Below are 17,318 nucleotides of genomic sequence, written 5' to 3'. Positions count from 1 at the left end.
GTGCTAATAATAAGCCGGAGTTGAGAACACTGAGATAAAGGCTTTTTAAATATGCTATGCTATGTTGTCATAAATTACATTTAAATATTTTTTATCTTTGTTCCATGAAAGTGCTCTTTCTTCTTTCAAAGAATGTTACACTCTTTTTTTTCTATTTTAATTCCTGTTTTCCATAGTACCGTATCTCAATATTCCAGCTTATTATATAGAAAATAATCAAGTATGGAGAGTGCGTGGGAGAAGGCATGCCTGTGCCACAAAGCCCTGCATTAGGCTGATCTAGTTATGTCATTCACATTGAGTGTCACTCACATTGTGTGACATGAATCGTCATACCCAGGACTCAAAATCGTAGTCTGTCAATTATGACTGATACACTGGTGAAGTTAAAAATGCTCTTATTCTTGGAATAGTACAAGAAACAGAAATAAGAGAGATGCAGTGGGAACGATTAAAGACACGTTCTTCCTCCCCTGAAGCACCAGATAGTAAGTATCCTGCAGGAAAGTCACCACCTGACCCATCAGGAACCCTGAGTAGTAGCAGCTATCTTACCAGACCCGACCAACCGGGAACTGTAATGAGTAGTTAATTTTGAAAAATCAGTTAAAGCAGGTATAATCATCTTAACCATAACACACACATTCATTACACATAAACTTTTAACAGTAAACATTTAAGCATACATTCAATTTCAATCTTTTGTTGTAGGCCAGGACGTTTTTGAGAAGTGAATCAATAAATTGGGGTTCCGTGTCTTTTTTTTTTTCTTGCATGATCCACACCTATATCACATCAGCTATGATTTACAGTTTCAATTTCTTTAAAGTGGAGTGAGGACTAAAGACATCTGCAAAATAATTTGATGTACAATTTTTACAACTTTCCCCTAACTTTTATAGTTGATCCACCCAATAGCTAGTAATACTTCACTTTCTCAAGTGTTTCCAAAGCATTCTCTCTCTCCTCACAGTTTTTCATACTGTAATATTATTCAATGAAATAAATTTTCAAATGAAGCTAGCTGAACAGCTTTGGAAATCTCATTGGCTGTGATCAAGCATATGGTTCAACCAGAGAAGGGACAAATACCGGGGGTACCAAAAATATGTATACAAGTGGACACTTTGGTCAACGTTGCTCAAGCAGTAGTTCGCCATAATCAGAAGTGTCTGGATGCTGATGGTAACCACTTTGAGCACCTCTTGTAATTGCAGAAGTCAAACGTGACTTGTAGTCATCTTTCGTTATCGGTATATATTATTACAATTTTAATAGTCATATCCTTTCTTAAAATGTGTATACATTTTTTGGCATCCTCTGTATGTGGAAATACTAGATAAAAGACTGCTAGCCTCAAGCAAGTCAACATTTAGGAGCTCAGACAGAAAGGTGGATGGAGGGAATGGGAATGTTAATTAACCTAGCAGGTCATTTAAGAGGACTTCTACTGAACCTTGCTGAATTGTCCATTTCCTCCTGATTGAGTCACATCTTGCTTTTATAACTCTCCTGCATCACCTACTCACCAATGCCAAGACTGCCCAGCCCATAATATTGTAACAAATAGCAGAGGCACTTTCAGAGGAAGAAAAGCAGAAAACAGACAGCCTTCACAACTCCTTAGCCCTTCCGCCCACGAAGTACTGTACTTAGGAAATGAGAAACTATTTCCGTGAAATTGATCATGTCACCTCTAACAATGTAGGAAAGGTCAGGTGAAAACCTTAAAGCCATTATTTTAAGATAATAGTATCACATAATATGTACCTTCAAATTATTAAAAAAGAAAAAAAATCTTTTTTTCTTAAGGGAATAAGATTCTGTGATTCTTAACTTAGAAGATGACTTTGATGATACATAACTCTTCAGACATAGATTTCAACCATTATCAGTTTCCATCTATTGTAGCCTTTCTTTTTTTTCTCATCTGACTTTTGTTTTCTTGTTATTCCGATTCACAAATGCCATTTATGTAACTATTTACTATTGAACGTGTCTGATCAGTGAATAATGAAAGGAAAATGGCATTCCACCCAGCCTGGACTGATAGCTCATTACAGGCCAGCCACTTGGCACGTACCATCATCGCATTTACCCAAAGAACAACCCTGAAAGGAGATGCTGTCATTATCCCCATTTCACATCTAATGAACCTGTTCAAATGCAAGATGGGAATGACCCCCTAAGTCATCTATTAATAGTTCACACTCTTGCTTACGTTGGATACTTAGGCTAAGGGTCAAGAAAACAAAAAGACCGCCCATTTCTTGGCACCCTGTACAGAAATCCTAATCACATTTTTTTAGAGAATCAGAATTTTTCCTAAAACCATGTTTTATGCATTTGTGCATGCCAAAGGAATAGTGGCATGAATGCTAAAACAGTATTTATTACACTTCCATTCTGCTGATGGGAGGAAAAGGGTCAACTGCAGAGAGCATTGCAAATTTAGATCCGTGGGGGTCTGTCTAGTCCAGAAGGCCTGACAGTGCCTGGCAAATATTAGAAACTCAGTAATGAAATGAATATTATCAGAAAAGAGCCTTACCTTCTTGATGAACTTAGAGTATTGCAGCTGCTTCAGTAAATCTCTGCACTCAAGGTCTTCTGATAATTGTAGACGGTTTGCTGATAAGAAAAACAGACTATGTTGAAAATCACATGTCTCCTGCATGTCTGCCTTCGATTGTCCCACATTTTTATATAAAGTGACGTTATAATTTCATGAGTATATATTTGATTAATTGAATGTAAAGTTTTCAAATAGATTGACTAAAATACCTGAAAACAAACAACACTTTTCCTAGAAACTAAGAATTTATTTAAATTTCCTTTTTTTCATGTTATCTCAAGCTCACAGATTATATTTGCTCTTTCCTATGGCAAAATCCATTTCTTTACGGCTAATTTTTAGTTTAATAAGAAGAGTACTCCAAGGAGCCTAATAGCACTAATGATGTTTCCTATTATATTATAAAATTCAGTTTACATGAATCTTTAGACTTGAGGCTCTGGCTTTTTCTAGCATAGTGATGGTCTGGGCTTTTTCTCAATTTTCCTCAGAGCTCAGCTCTCACTAATTTTCTTTCTGCATGAGAAGAAGATTTTGCTACATCTTTTTCCTCATAATAGCAGAACAAAAGGAAGGGAGCGTGACCTGCATCCATGCCAACCTCCCTGTGACAGTTCCAAACAGGACGTGATCCCTATACATGCCTATTTCCCCTTCTCGTCATGGCTTTTGAATATACACAAAAAGCTCACTGAAACCAATTATATAAAACTGCTTTTAAACTCCTTCTCTCGTCAACTTCCTGCTTACTCTAATCTGTATCTTTGAAGGAAGTTCAGTGTGGCATATGCCTTTTTCTTCCAGAACCTATATTTGAAGAGACACACCTTTTCACACGACGGTAAAACTGCCTCTTCACACTAAGGTTGAGGTTGTGTCATAGCTCAGAGCATGAGCTGTTGAGCCAGGCTCCCTGGGTCTGAATCCCAGCTCTGCCACTTCTTAGTTAGGTGCTCCTGGGTTGATTCCTTAACCTTTCTGTGCCTCAGTTTCTTCATCTGTAAAATGGGAACTATACTAGAGCCCCTACTTAAAATTATTTGTGAGAATCAAGGGAATTAATACAGATAAAATCCATATTCATGCAGACCTGGTACACAGTAAGTGCTTAATAAAGAATGCTGTAAGCAGAGACGCCTAGAGAGTAATAGAATTTATCAAGATTTACTTTATAGCTGGTCAAGGTCATTGCCCCTGAACAAAAGGAATCTGTAGAGCCACAAGAAATTTCTAGAGCTACTGGGGGTAAAAATAACAATATGAACAATATCCTACGCAGAAAAATAAGACTAATAATAATTACCATTTTAAAGGTTTAATTTAACAAGCATTTATTTAGCACCTGTGATATGCAAGGCAAATAATGTGCTTATAATCATCCAGTGCAAACAGGGCATGAAAAAATACTGGCTCCTCAGGAAGTTCGGTTCCCAAACCTGCTTTAGAGCTTGGTTCCCACGTACATAAGTACCCCCTGTCACATGCCATTTGCAAAACACTCTGGGGTGCCCTCTACGTAGATCAACGAGAAAATAGTCCTGGCCCGGGGTAAGCTCAAATATAAGCATCTGCTAACCGAGCAGAAGAGACAGAACAGAAATGCCCACACTACAAGTTAGAACAAAATCACTCCCACACAAAAGGAAAGAGCTCCTCAGGTGAGCAAATGGACAGTGAGATTCCTCTTAGCTTGCAGTCTTATGAAAATCATCATGGAGAAAGGGACCGCTGCCACCAGGGCCTAAAGAGTGAGTTTGCAATCCTGACCAAATGGAGGCAGAAGACTAGGAATCTTAAGCATTGACAACTACAGGAAAAGACCATTCCGCTAAACTGAAGCATCAAGTATGTGTAGCAGAAGGTGGTGGTGAAGACTGGGAAGGTCATTTGGACTCAAGCTTTGAAAGGCTTGAATTCACAGGTGAAGAGTTTGGGAAGCATACAGTGGGTACTAGGCTTTTCAGGGGGACCACTTGGTAAGGTATATAAGTGTCTAACCCCTCTGCTGTACACCCGAATCTAACATAATATTGAATGTCAACTGTAATGGAAAAACAAAATAAAAAATCACATAATTTTTAAGTAAAATATATAAAGAAAAATAAATTTAAAAAAAATTTTTTAATTAAAAAGTTTAGGAAGCATACAAAAAATCTTCATCCTGCCTCTAATGCTCCCAGAGTGTTCACTGACAGTTATAAAACCCTTAAGATCTTAAGGGAAAGGACAACCACCAATGAGAGGGAAAACAAGATGACCTTTTGTTGTTATCCTCTGGATTTAGACAGTGGTCGTAATCATTCAAAATTCTCTTATTCATATGACCTTTTGGTCACAGTTTCAGTCAAATACAGTGTTTGTTTCTTAAAGATCTTGTAAGATGCTCTGTAATGTGACATGTACTGGGCCCATGTTTTCCTTTCTTGGGAAATGAGAGAATTTCCTAAAGGTAGGTATCAAACTGGGTTACTTCCAATCAAGCACACAGAATGCAGAGGTGTGAGCAGGCCCTGCTGGTTCCCTGGGGACCCATTGGCAAGGATCTGACATCTCTTGGCCCCTTGGTGTTTTTCAGGAGAGGCACGCCGCGGAGGTCCGCAGGAACAAGGAACTCCAGGTGGAACTGTCTGGCTAAAGCGATGGCGGGTACGGCGCGCCCCACCTCTAGTAAATCCCCCTGCCTATATTATCATGGATCACGCGGTATCAGTATGGGAAATGTATGACATGGTTTAAAAAGAACTCACTATAAAACACACACACACACAAAACAGAAATAAAAATAAAAATAAAAAAAAATCAATGCGGTCTCTTTGCAGAATGTTTTGCTTGATGTTTAAAAAATACCTTGGATCTTATTTTGTAAATACTTACATTTTTGTTAAAAAATACAAGTATTGCATTATGCAAGTTATTTCATAATCTTACATGTCCTGTAACAGGCTTTTGATGTTGTGTCTTTCCACTCAAATGAATTGGCTAGGTCTGCTCTTTTCGAAGCTCCCCACGTCTGATGACCTTCCCTGCCGTTTTCATTCCAACAGAAAAACGAGGTCCGTAGACAGTCTATGGTGCTAGAAATCCACCATTGCCTAATGACCTAGACAGCTGTCATCGCTGAACTTGACCAAGACCATCCCTAGATCACAGGCGTTAGGACTCCATACCAACCTCCACATTTGTTCGCTCATAACCTACTTACTACCTAGAAACAACAAAACCGGGCTAAGAAAATCCACCAATCATAGCACTGCCTTCTGCTCCCAAGGGATTATGTGCCACAAATGTGCTTTGGCTTTAGAAAGGGACGAGTGACAGGACAGACCTGAGATCAATCTGGGTAGAAGCAAAAAACCAAACCTTTTAAAAGTGCTACCTTTTAAACAATTCAAGCAGCCATGAAATCACTCTTCATGAAGTGGGCTTAATTCTCTAGTTTAAGTTCTTTTGATGGAATGAATTAATGTGTCAGGTGGCTTATTTGTGGGTGCCATGATTGATGATGTTCATTTTAAGCTCTTACCTATAGTACAAGTACATGATGCTACTGAATACTTTTTCACTTGGAAACTGTGAGCTGGTTGTTGCATTAAAACACACACACACACACATACACACACACAATCAAAAACACTGCGGACTTTCCCTCAAGCTGGTCTTTCTTCCCCAGTGTGAGGCAATCCTGCCTTTTGAAAAGAAAACAATCACTCCATCTGTGAGGGCTGACACAGTTAAGGGGGGTAGGCAGGGCATTTGTACCAACTAAGAATCACCAGATACCCACCGTAAGTACCAATCACAGTTTTGAAGTTGTTTCTCCCCCAACTCCCAACTCCTGAAGGTTGCTGCCTGCATATTTACTCTTCATTAGTGCTAATTTCCTGTATGTCATTGTGAGCAAGCTGTGATTAATAAAGAATTGGAGTTCTGTGAACTAACAAAGGTTTGGTCTGTTCTCTCGCCCCTTCACGTGTCTGGCCCCGGAGTTCAGGTTTTGAAATGGCCAGTGGATTCCCAATCTCAGAAGCAAAGAGGCACTAGAACATTTGAGATCTTGCTCCCCAGCATATGCTGTCAGTTTGGCTCAAATAAACCCTTATTAAAAAACAAAAAAAGAAACACAAATTCTCATAAATACAGTTCAACTTTTTAAAAAACTAAGCACAGAGACAATAATCAGCGTTTGAAGGAAACCAGGTCGCTGCTGATTCACTTCCCTTCTGGAACAGCAGGCAGCCTCTTTCCTCTCTCCCCCTCTGTCAGGCCAACACAGCAGGAGTCCTCAATCTGTTGCCCTCAAAAGCATTCAGGACTGAAGGAGATACCACAGGCTCAGACTGAGCATCCTGAGGAAGCAGAGAGGCCCTTTCACAGCACTGGGGAGGTTCTGGCCCCACCTCACGCTCTCCCCTCCCCAGCCTGTTAAAATGTGCACCCCCCTGCCCCCCCACGCCCCCCCCCCATCCTCCTGAATTTGGCACTGTCAGCAGACCCTGCTCACGTGGACACAGCAGGGTCTCACCATGAGCCAGATGGGGCCTCCAGGGCCAAAGGAAGCACGGCCAGTCTTAGCAGAGAATCACAGATAACTGAAACCGCACTGACTTGCGAATAAATACGCTGGGCTACTGGCCAGAGGCGCTGCCACGCCAAGCCCAAGGCTGAGGCCACCTGGTCTCTATCGTGAATACCCTTTGTGGGAATCCAACACTTGCTGTAACAGTAGATAACGCGCTTAGAAACACAAGCTCCTGATCTTCCTCTGCAAAGTCCATCAGAGCTTCTGGCACAAAGTAAACTGCATTTTCACGCTGCTTTTTACGTGACTTAGTTTGGAAAACATTACTTGAAGAGCTCCCACGGAGCCAGACCCTGCTGATGAAGCCCTGGAAACATGACAATGAATGCTCGAGCAGCTCACAGTCGAGTTGCTTATTCTGGCCCAGAACTAAAAAACTGGGTGTTCTGGCCAGTCCTTGCAGCCTATTGGGGGAAACCTGCCATCTCCATGAAGCTTTCTGAAATGTTAGAAACAGCTGACAACTGCTTCTCACGACATTGTGGGTCCCTACCTTGGCACTGCAGCCAGTCCGACTGCCAAGTGTCAAAGGCCCAGAGGGGCGTGAGTGACTTTGCTCCAGGTCACAGCACCCCCTTCTCGTGATTTCTCTCCTTGTTAGCAGCTCATCAGCAGACCATCCCCAAATCTCAGCACCCTGATAGGGATGGGTTACGTCCAGTGGTCCCCAAATGTTAGCGTGCTTCAGTCACCTAGAGGACTCGTTAAAAACAGACTGAGGAACACCGCCCCCCACCAGACTTTCTGATCCCTGCGGTCTCTGTGGAAGCCTGAACGTGTGCATTTCTTGTCTGCAGCCTCACGCAAGAAGCCCCACTTCAAACTGAAATCATCCAGGTGTATGGATTCCTGGTGACGGCGACAGGTGCACTGCATTGGTGGCAGTCATGAAAAGAAACTCATTCCGTCTTACTCAAAACAGTGGGAGTGGAACACAAAGGAATCCACCAAGACAAAAATGAAGAAGTACACTTTGCAGGAAAATAAGAGTCAAAAGAAAGCACCTGGAATGTTTCGAACTTTCAGGTGGTTACATATTTTCAATAAATTTGAGCTCTAAATGCCAAAGAAACCACTGAAAGCCATGATATTGGGAGGGACGCCAGATCTAACCAACTGAACTATTTATCTCAGATACTACAAGGCAAAAGGAATTTCTTCATTGACTTACTTCGATGGTAACTGTAGTCACAGGCATATTTTTTGAAGGGTAAGATACCAAAAAACTAAACAAAAGCTTCTCGGGCATGCTTTTGTCAACAACTTCTAGACGTTTACATCTAAATCCAACAACAAGGCCATTCTACTACCCTTCAGGTTAGTATGAAGCACTCAGGTCTTGGAAGGGGAAAAAAAAGCTATCGTTTGTCATATTCCAATCCCATTGTCCTATTTTTTCCCATCTATTTCAGTCAAGCTTCTAGAAGTTGTTTCTCATCCTTCACCTCCTATGCACCATTAACCTACCACTATCTGCTTCCTGCTCTCACCTCTCTGGTGGAACTACTCCCACCAGCACCAACGGCCGCTTTGCTGCTAAACCAAACAGAAGCTCTCAGTCCGGTCAATACTGCTGAGGTGCTCCCTTCGCCAAGAGCCTCCCTGAACTCTTCCCACCCCCCGTGGCTGGTAAGCCACCTCTCGCATGTGCTCCCAGAGCAGCCTGCATAAAACAGTGTAGTGGCCAAGGGCCTGGGCTCTGCAGGGTAGAGAGTTCTCAGCTCTCTGAGCCTGGGCGTGTCGCTTCTCTTCCTTAAATGTCCTCACCTGCAAGTTGGGGGTGACATAATAGTAAACGTCTATGGTTTATTGAATCAGTGTTCTCCCCTGTTCACTGTCCCCCTGCATCCTTACCCTTTGCCATGTGACTCTGCAGTACCTCCCAGGAGAGGAGGCAGAGTGTATTTCCCTGCCCCACTGAGGCTGGACCTGGCCATGCGTCATACTTGAACCAATGGAATGACAATGGATGTGACATAAGGGAAGGCTTTAAATGTGCAGAGACTTGCCAGCCTTCACTCCTATACTCTCCCATGAGAACGTGTCACACAGAAGCTGCTGTAACAAGGGAAAAGTGGAGACACATGAGCTGACCTGACCCCAGTGAAAAGCCTGGAGCTGAGCCCCGCTGCCTGACAGCCTGGAACAGAACAGAAGACATGCAAGAAATGGGAACATGTGTTGTCATGAGCCAACCGCGGCTTGAAATGGTTTGCAACACAACGTTGTTATGAGATGATTAATATAATGTCTGAGAAGATTAAATGAGCTTATATAAAAGATCCTCACACAGCACCTGGTGCGTAGCAAAGATTCAATAATTATTAACATATATCACACTGTATAATCACTTAACCATAAGGCCCTCTAAGGTAGCCTCTCACTTATTGTTGAATCCCCAGGATTTAGGAAGTGTTCCACACACACACATACACAAACACGTCCCAGCTGATCACACCACCTGGGCTGCTAATTCCGCTTGCAAGCCTGCCTCCCACTGTGCCACATGGAGTCTAGCTGAACTAAACCAACTTCAGAAAGGAGCAAGTATGGCACCAGCAGTTCTTTGGGTTGGTAACAAATAAATTAGCATTTCCCTCCTGAATATGGTGTGTGCACTGTCCCCTTAATTCCCTCTGGGTCTTTCCCAGTGGGAACCCCTCTCTCCCCAGTGGACACTGCTTGCCCTGCAAGCTTCTCAAGGAGATGTGCTAAGTAGCTACCTTGCTCTTGCTGGCCACTTCCAGATCAGTCTACCTCTTCCCTGAAACACTCACTCTTGGGTCTCATTCAACCTCTTCTCTCCATTGTTGGTGTTTACTGCCAGCCCTGAGGTCACCAGTCACTGTTACTCTCGTCAGCTCTATTTCTGCCCTAATGATTGGCCACTTTAACATCCACATAGATGACGCATTCGTCATCTTATCGAGTCCCCTGACCTTGCCTCCTCTAGTGCCCTTGCTCCTCCACTTTCTCTCCATCACTCATTCTCATGGTTATTCCCTGGATCTCACCATTACCCATAATCACAATCCCTCCACTATCTCCATGCCATGCATCCCACTCGAGGACCACCAGCTCCTGTCCTTCCAGCCGAACCCCTTTCCTACCTGGACCCCTATCCTTCAACCACAGTGGGACTCCAGGGAATCTCTGGACAGTGCCTTTTCATGTCCTGTCCCTCCTGAATCCTCACTTCCCCCCTTACCAGCTTATTGTCCATGGGCAATACTACAAGTTCTCTCTCCGTATCCCTGCAACTCCCTCTTTAATGGGTTGCTCTCAGTTGGCCAAACAGATAACCCCAGCTAAACAAACACCACGTCTAGTCCATGCCTGTACCCATGCAGATGAACACAGCTGTAGAAATCACACAGCTATTCTGAAGGGTCTTCCGTTAAAATCATGAATATGAACGTCAAGTGAGCCCTTACTATTTCCCGGCAATCACACCTTATTTCTCTAGTTTCAGTCTCATACTCTCTTAAACCTCCTCAAATGTCTAACATCCCCTCCCCTATCCTCACACTCAGCTGATGACTCTCCTTCCTCCTTCACTAAGCAATGAAGTCATTCGAATCTAATATCCACAGACTCCCACCAGCACACACATCCACCTACCACCCTGACGCGTACGTTCTCCCTTCCTGTCTATTGCTACAGAGGAGTTATCCAAAGCCGGTCCTTCCATTTCTGCTCTAGATGCCATCTTCTCTCAGCAACTCATATATTGCTCCAGGAATTCTCTCCTCTCCCTCCTCCTTCAACATTTTTCCTACAATGTCATCATAAAAACATGCTATTATTTCTTCTATCTTAAAAACCATTCTAGCTACTGACATATTTCTCCACTTCGCAGCAAAGCTCCTAGAGCATTGTCTCCACTCGCTATCATAACTCTCCTCCTCTTTTCTCATGAACCCTCTGCAGTAAGGCTTTTACCCCCATTCTCCTGGGCCTACATGAGTCTTGCCAGGTTACCAGAGATCTCCACGGTGCCAGATCCACTGGTTAAGTCTCAGGCCTCATCTTATTTGACCCATTATTTGACATAACTGATGACTTTCTCCTCCGTGATATCTTTCTTCACTTGGCTTCCACTGCCCCAAACTTAAACATCATCCATATGCTGACAGTTCCCAAACTTTTCTCTCTAGATTTGTCACCTAAACTTCAGTCTCATAGAGCCAACTGACTACTCACCATCTCCATTTGTACATTTGTATAACAGGCACCTCAACTTAACATGCCCACAACAAAATTCCCAGTATTCTCTCCCAATCCTGCTCCCCAGTCCTTGCATTTTCATCCTTCAAACTGCTCAGCCAAAAACCGTAATCAACTTTATTTCCCCTCTTTCTCTATAGCCAAACATTAGAAAATGTTATTGACTCTGTTCTCAAAACCAATCTATCTACCTGCATGTAGACCCTTTAATGCCCTGAAGAAACCCACGTACATATGGCCAATTAATTTACAACAAAGGAACCAAGACTATAAAATGGGGAAAGCAGTGTCTTCAAAATTGTGCTGGGAAAACTGAACGGCACATGCAAAAGAATTACATCATAATACACAAAAGCAACCCCAATAAAGACTTCAACTTAAGACCTGAAACCAAAAAACTCCTAGAAGAAAACACAGGGGGTAAGCTCCCTGACATCGGTCTTGGCAATGTTTATTTGAGATCTTTCTTTTTTCTTCATGTAGACCCTTCTTCCTGTAAACTTGCCTCTAAGATATATTCCTGCTATATTCCATACGTTTTGTTATGTTGTTTCCACTTGCATTTGTTTCAAGATTGTTTTTTCTTTTTTTTGTTTCTATGTCCTTCAGGATGACACTCACTGCTTTAGTTTCAATACAATAGCTGCTTGCTGCCTAATACTCACCAAAACCTAGAAAGGGGAAAGGCGTCAACTGGCCTACATGCCCTGTTAGAGCAAAGGGATAGATAAGACAAAGGTGTCCAAAAATTCCTGTCTCAAGTGGTAGCAAATGCCTAGCACATAGTAGGTGCTCAATAAATGTTTCCTTGACCATCAAACTGGATGAGTAAGCCTATTATGGAATTCTAACAGTGTATATGGCAGATGTGATGGTATAAATAACATTGTGGAATACGAAAGACAGGAGGGAAAGAAGTTGTGTGCGTGTATGGAAAAATAGAGGGAGGGGAGGGGAGAGGGGAGAAGAGTGAGGTGAGGAAAAGAGAGGAGGGGAGGAAGGAGAGAGAGGAAAGAGAAAGAATGGACGAGGGGGGAGAAAGGGAGGGAAGGAGGGGAGGGGAGAGGAGGGAGTGGAGAGGGGAAAGGAGGGGAAAGGAAAGGGGAGGGGAGAAGAGACAGGGGAGAAGAGAAGAGACAGGGGAGAGAGAGAAGAGGTGAGGGAGGGGTGGGAGGGGGGAGAAGGGGAGAGGGAGGGGAGCAAGGGGAGGGAGAGAGGAGAGGAAAGAGAGACTGTGAGATTATTCTGAACCACCAGAGGGCAGTGTGTGGTCACATGTGAAGACTACTCTTGACCAAGGCAATCATTCTGCCCAGGAGGCACCCGTCTGATACATCTGTTAAAAAACAGAGAAACTGGACATCAAATGCTATTCACTCCTTTTACGTAACTAATAAAATATACAATCCTTGATGATGACAAATACTGTAATTGGATTAAAATGTGTTAAAACGGTAGAAGGTGTTTCATATTCATAACTCTATAATTGTCTTTTTCTAACGGAACAAATCTCCACTTCCTAATCATTTATAATTTTCATCACTCAGCTATAGGTCACAGCAGGTACTAATATCAGGTGAGAAGGAATCTTCCGGCTTCTACTCAGCATTAATGCTGTTCAAGCACTTCCAACCGCTGCTTCCTTCATACAGAACAGTCCTGTTTCACCTCATCATAACTCATTGAGACAGATGAGAGGCAATTATCATTTTTTGCTTGGCAGATAAGGAAACACAGAGGAGCTTTCTGCTGGTTGGGGAAGAACTGAAAATGGCCACCCAAGTTTGACAGGCTGCCCAGAATTCACTCCACTCTGCCAGCCAAATGAACAGGGCTTGGAGCGCTGCCATTTCCTGGCAAAAGTCAATGACCAGGTGCTTTCACAAGTATGTTATCTGAGACACCTAGAGTTGTTATTCCTGGCAGAGCACATCAGGACCTGTATAAAGAGCTTAGAGCCTGTGCTTGGCCCAAAGGAGGTGGTTCCCAGGAGCCTCAGCAACATCTTCACTAGGAACCATTAATGGGAGAGCACAGATACTGTTCTACAAATAAAAAGTCATAAAAGTTGGAAGGAAATAACCTAGGCTTTGCTACCTGATTGTTCAGTCAGTGGGCTTTCATTAAACGGCACTGCGGGAGTCACTGTGGGGAGAGCAGTGTATAAAATACAGTCCTTACCCTAAAGGAACTTAAATCTAATTATGAGAGCATGGCACACATTCATAAAACATTTGTTAATAATAATATAAAACACACTCTACTTCTGTGTGGCAGAGTTCAACAGAGTGTCAATAAATATTTGTCAAACACTTGCTAAGTTCTAAATATGAATGAGATGCAAGAGTGGCTATAAAAGTCACTGTGCTTGCCCTTGCAGACTTTACACTGTAGTTGTAGAGAGTATAATTTATATTCTGTTAATTTATTCCGTGAAGATTAATGGACTATCTATAACATACCGGTGGAATATCCTGGTAAACAAAAATGATACTGAATAACCCACAATCCCACTCAGGAGGAACTCAGTCTGGTAGGGAATGCAGACCTGTAAAAAAAATCACTTACGTTCAATGTATTTTGAGATTATTATATATATAATCTCAAAAAAATGTACACACATTCTAAGAACGGAGTAAACTATATTAAAATTATGCTGATGGTAACCACTTTAAGCACCTCTTATAATTGCAGAAGTCAAACATGACTTTGATTCATCTTTTGTTATTGGTATATATTAAGTATTAAAATTTTAATAGTTTTTGCCTTTCTTAAAATGTGTACACACATTTTTGGCACTGTGTGTGTGTGTGTGTGTGTGTGTGTGTGTGTGTATTTACTTTGAAGATTAAACGATAGATATAGAGAGAGAGGGAGACAATGCTCAAGATGAGCATGAGAACTGGAAGAAATATCACCAAACGGTGACATCTGAGGAGAGTCTTAAAGGTGTTTTCCAAGGTCAAAGGGTCTTCTAGGTAGAAGGAACTGAGTGTGCAAAAGCACAGAGTCAGGAAATGGCATGGTGGTTCATTAATGGCTAAAGCTCAAAGTAAAAGTTGAGCGATGGTAGGAGTTGAGAATAGCAGCAGGGCAGAGTCTAGATGGCAAAGGGAAGGGGAAGCTTTACACAATAAAAAGCCTTTAAAATATCAAGAGAAAACTACGACAATTTCATTTGTGTATTGGTAAGATTATTGTAATTGCTGTACGGAGGATGGTTTGGAATAGAACAAGATTAGAGGCAAGTAATGAAGACAAAAGCTAATGAGAGAGATGAAATAAGGAATTATTTAGGATATAGAATCAAGATAACATGGTAGCCAATTGATTTTAGAGATAGGGACGAGAAGTGTCAATGTATTTCTATATTGAGTATTCTTAATTGCTATTGGGTCATGTCTTCAACTCACCCCTGGCCGCAGCAAGAGGAAAGGAACTATAAGAAAATGAATGGGAGTGAGGGATAAAGAGCTCAAGACTAAATATATTGAGTTCAAGGTACATGTGAAACATCTAATGGAGACGACCTACAAAGAATTGAAAGCCAAGGTAGTCATAGCATACTTTCTGAAAACATTTGCATTAATCTAGGTCTAGAAGAATGGAGTGGAGGTGGAGGGGAGGGAAAGAGTTGGGAATGGGGGACATTCCAAGTAAGGGAACATCCTTAATGACGGCAAAGAGAAAGGAAAGGGATAGATGAGACCAACCTGAACAAAGCAGAGGAAAGAAAAAGGATGACATTCTACAGACAGAATAAATCCAAGGTTGTGGCGAAAGTGGGCTCTGACGAAGAATATTCTGGTGATAAGATGCAATATATGGCTTAGAGACTAGAAAATCTAGATCGGAGTGGCAAATGGGAGGTTAGTAAATTTTTCAAGGCATAAAAAAATAAGACGATGCCATTTATTTCCCTTAACAAAGTAAAAAGCAGAACCTCCAAAATTTAGTACTGAAAAGTAGAGTTTTCTGGCGAAAAGGAAAGGTTGATACAATATTTATTATAAGGTAAGCACTGTTTTAGGCAGTTTACATATATTAATATATTTAATCTTCCTAGCATGTTGAATGGATATCATTATTATTGGTATCTCATGGAGACACCGAGACACAGAAGTGTCCAGTAACTTGATAAAGATTATATGGCTAGCAAGTGGTGCAATAGGAAGGAGTCTGCCTATGCAGACACATCTTCAGTCGCTTCACTACCTTGCCTCCCAAGCTCCATAGCTGCTCTGACTGGATACCTTCCCTGTGAGCCCATCCACCACCACCACCAACCACCATGCTGATTCCAGGGCAGGTCTGCTCTGTCCTCTTGCAGCACTGACACAAGCCAACACTTGTAAAAGTCTTTACTAAGTCATAAAGGAGAATAAAGTGGAAACACAGGAAGAGTGCTCAGAAACCTAATCTGACTAATAAAACACAAGTCTCTGATATTTTTACAGTTAGCTTGCACTGTTCTTTATGACTTCCTCTGAACCCAACACTCACCCCAACAGCTGATATCCCTCCACTCCTGACACCCTCACCTTCCAGCCTGTTCCATGTGGTAAGACCACCTTTAACACAGGTGAGACGGAGCAACTGCCTGCACATGTCCCTGAAAGAACATTCCCATCGGCGGAACTCCTTCCTCATTGCACAGCGTTCCGTGCAGGCCCACCTGCTCTCCACCAGCTGCTTAAAACACTTTGTAAGTGGGCATTTCCCTGCCAAATCGCGTCGTAAGGTGGGGCTTTTTTGACATTTTCTCACCAAAATTAGACTTTCCGTAAAATATTCATATCTTTCGATCTATTTGATATTTTTCTATGAAACTTTCAGTGTTTTAGTTTAAAAAGAGGTGCAAAATATGTGTTATTCTCGTCTCCCGCGCTTTGGTATAAAAAGCGATATGATGAGTTTACTCGTTTCCCGCAAAAAATGTGTTAACATCACGGGTGACTTCGATCGACCAGGGAGATTTCCTGTTCAGGACCCCCATGCCCACAACCTTCACCGAGAAGTGTGCCTTCACTCTGCCAAGCGCGAGGGCGTCCCCTAATACAGACCCAAATGTAGTGTCCACACAGGAGGCATCACACACCTGTAAAATGGAAGCATTTCCTCATAAAATCACAGGCATTAGACCCGGGAGGGAGCATTGGCGTCGAAAGGAAAGGACTGGCCTTGACTAAAGGTGAGTAAGTGCCTTGATATAAGAACCGAAGGGGAACTTAAAATTTCAAGTCCAGGGAGGTCCAAGATGGCGGTCACGTAGGAGGACGACGACCTCATGCCCGCCCGTGAGCAAAATCAAAGCTACACGTGAGCAGGCAGCGATGACTCCTGCGAGGCAACTCAGCACTGAACGGACGGCGTCTGACAACAAGAGAAAGAGCCGGAACAGAGAAGGCTGCGGGAGCCGGGGAACTGTCCTGGCCGGAGGGGCTGCGGGCGCCATTATTTAGGCGCCTGTCCACCTGATGGGGCGGCGGGAACGCTCACGGCAGCTTCGGCCTACCTGCAAGCTCCCCGCGGCGCCTGTCACAGCCACATCGCCTGAAGCCCTCCGCCCGGAACGCAAGGAAGCCGGAACCGGAAGCCGCCAGCGCCGCCACGGCCTCCCCGCTGAGAGCGGCTCCTCCCGGCAGGCAGTGCGCCTCCTCCCGGCAGGCAGTGCGCCTCCTCCCGGCAGGCAGTGCGCCGGGCGCCTTCAGCGCATGCTCAGCTCCAGGCCGCTCCCCTCAGCCGTGGGCACTTAGAGCCTGTACAGGGGTCTCTTCTACGTGGGACCACGTTCCGTACAACAAACCAGAGAGAGTACAGCGAAGGCTGGGAGCTGGGAGCTCTCCGGGGGCTGCGGGAGTTCTCCAGAGTCAGAGGGGCTGGTGAGCATCATGGCTTCCGTCCCCCAAAACTTCCAGAGGCCAGGGAGGGCTCTAC

At 43.2% G+C, this 17,318-nt stretch overlaps 1 protein-coding gene and 1 long non-coding RNA gene across 3 annotated transcripts in view; one reads left to right on the top strand and one right to left on the bottom strand.

Annotated features, from left to right (window-relative positions):
- The window catches only part of STMN2 (stathmin 2), a 44,549-nt gene extending 38,353 nt beyond the window's left edge, over positions 1-6,196 (top strand). For both annotated transcript variants that reach the window (XM_019725595.2, XM_074318586.1), the window contains exon 5: positions 5,151-6,196. In XM_019725595.2, coding sequence (XP_019581154.1) covers positions 5,151-5,210 — 60 coding nt within the window. In that variant the 3' untranslated portion in view covers positions 5,211-6,196. The remainder of the gene's footprint in view (positions 1-5,150) is intronic.
- The window catches only part of LOC141568477 (uncharacterized), a 41,444-nt gene continuing 26,686 nt past the window's right edge, over positions 2,561-17,318 (bottom strand). Inside the window, exon 7 of the long non-coding RNA XR_012491622.1 lies at positions 2,561-2,631. This is a non-coding gene — a long non-coding RNA (uncharacterized LOC141568477). The remainder of the gene's footprint in view (positions 2,632-17,318) is intronic.

This window comes from Rhinolophus sinicus, linkage group LG14, assembly GCF_036562045.2.
Source record: "Rhinolophus sinicus isolate RSC01 linkage group LG14, ASM3656204v1, whole genome shotgun sequence".
Taxonomy (NCBI): domain Eukaryota; kingdom Metazoa; phylum Chordata; class Mammalia; order Chiroptera; family Rhinolophidae; genus Rhinolophus; species Rhinolophus sinicus.
This window is presented reverse-complemented; position numbering and strand designations above follow the sequence as displayed.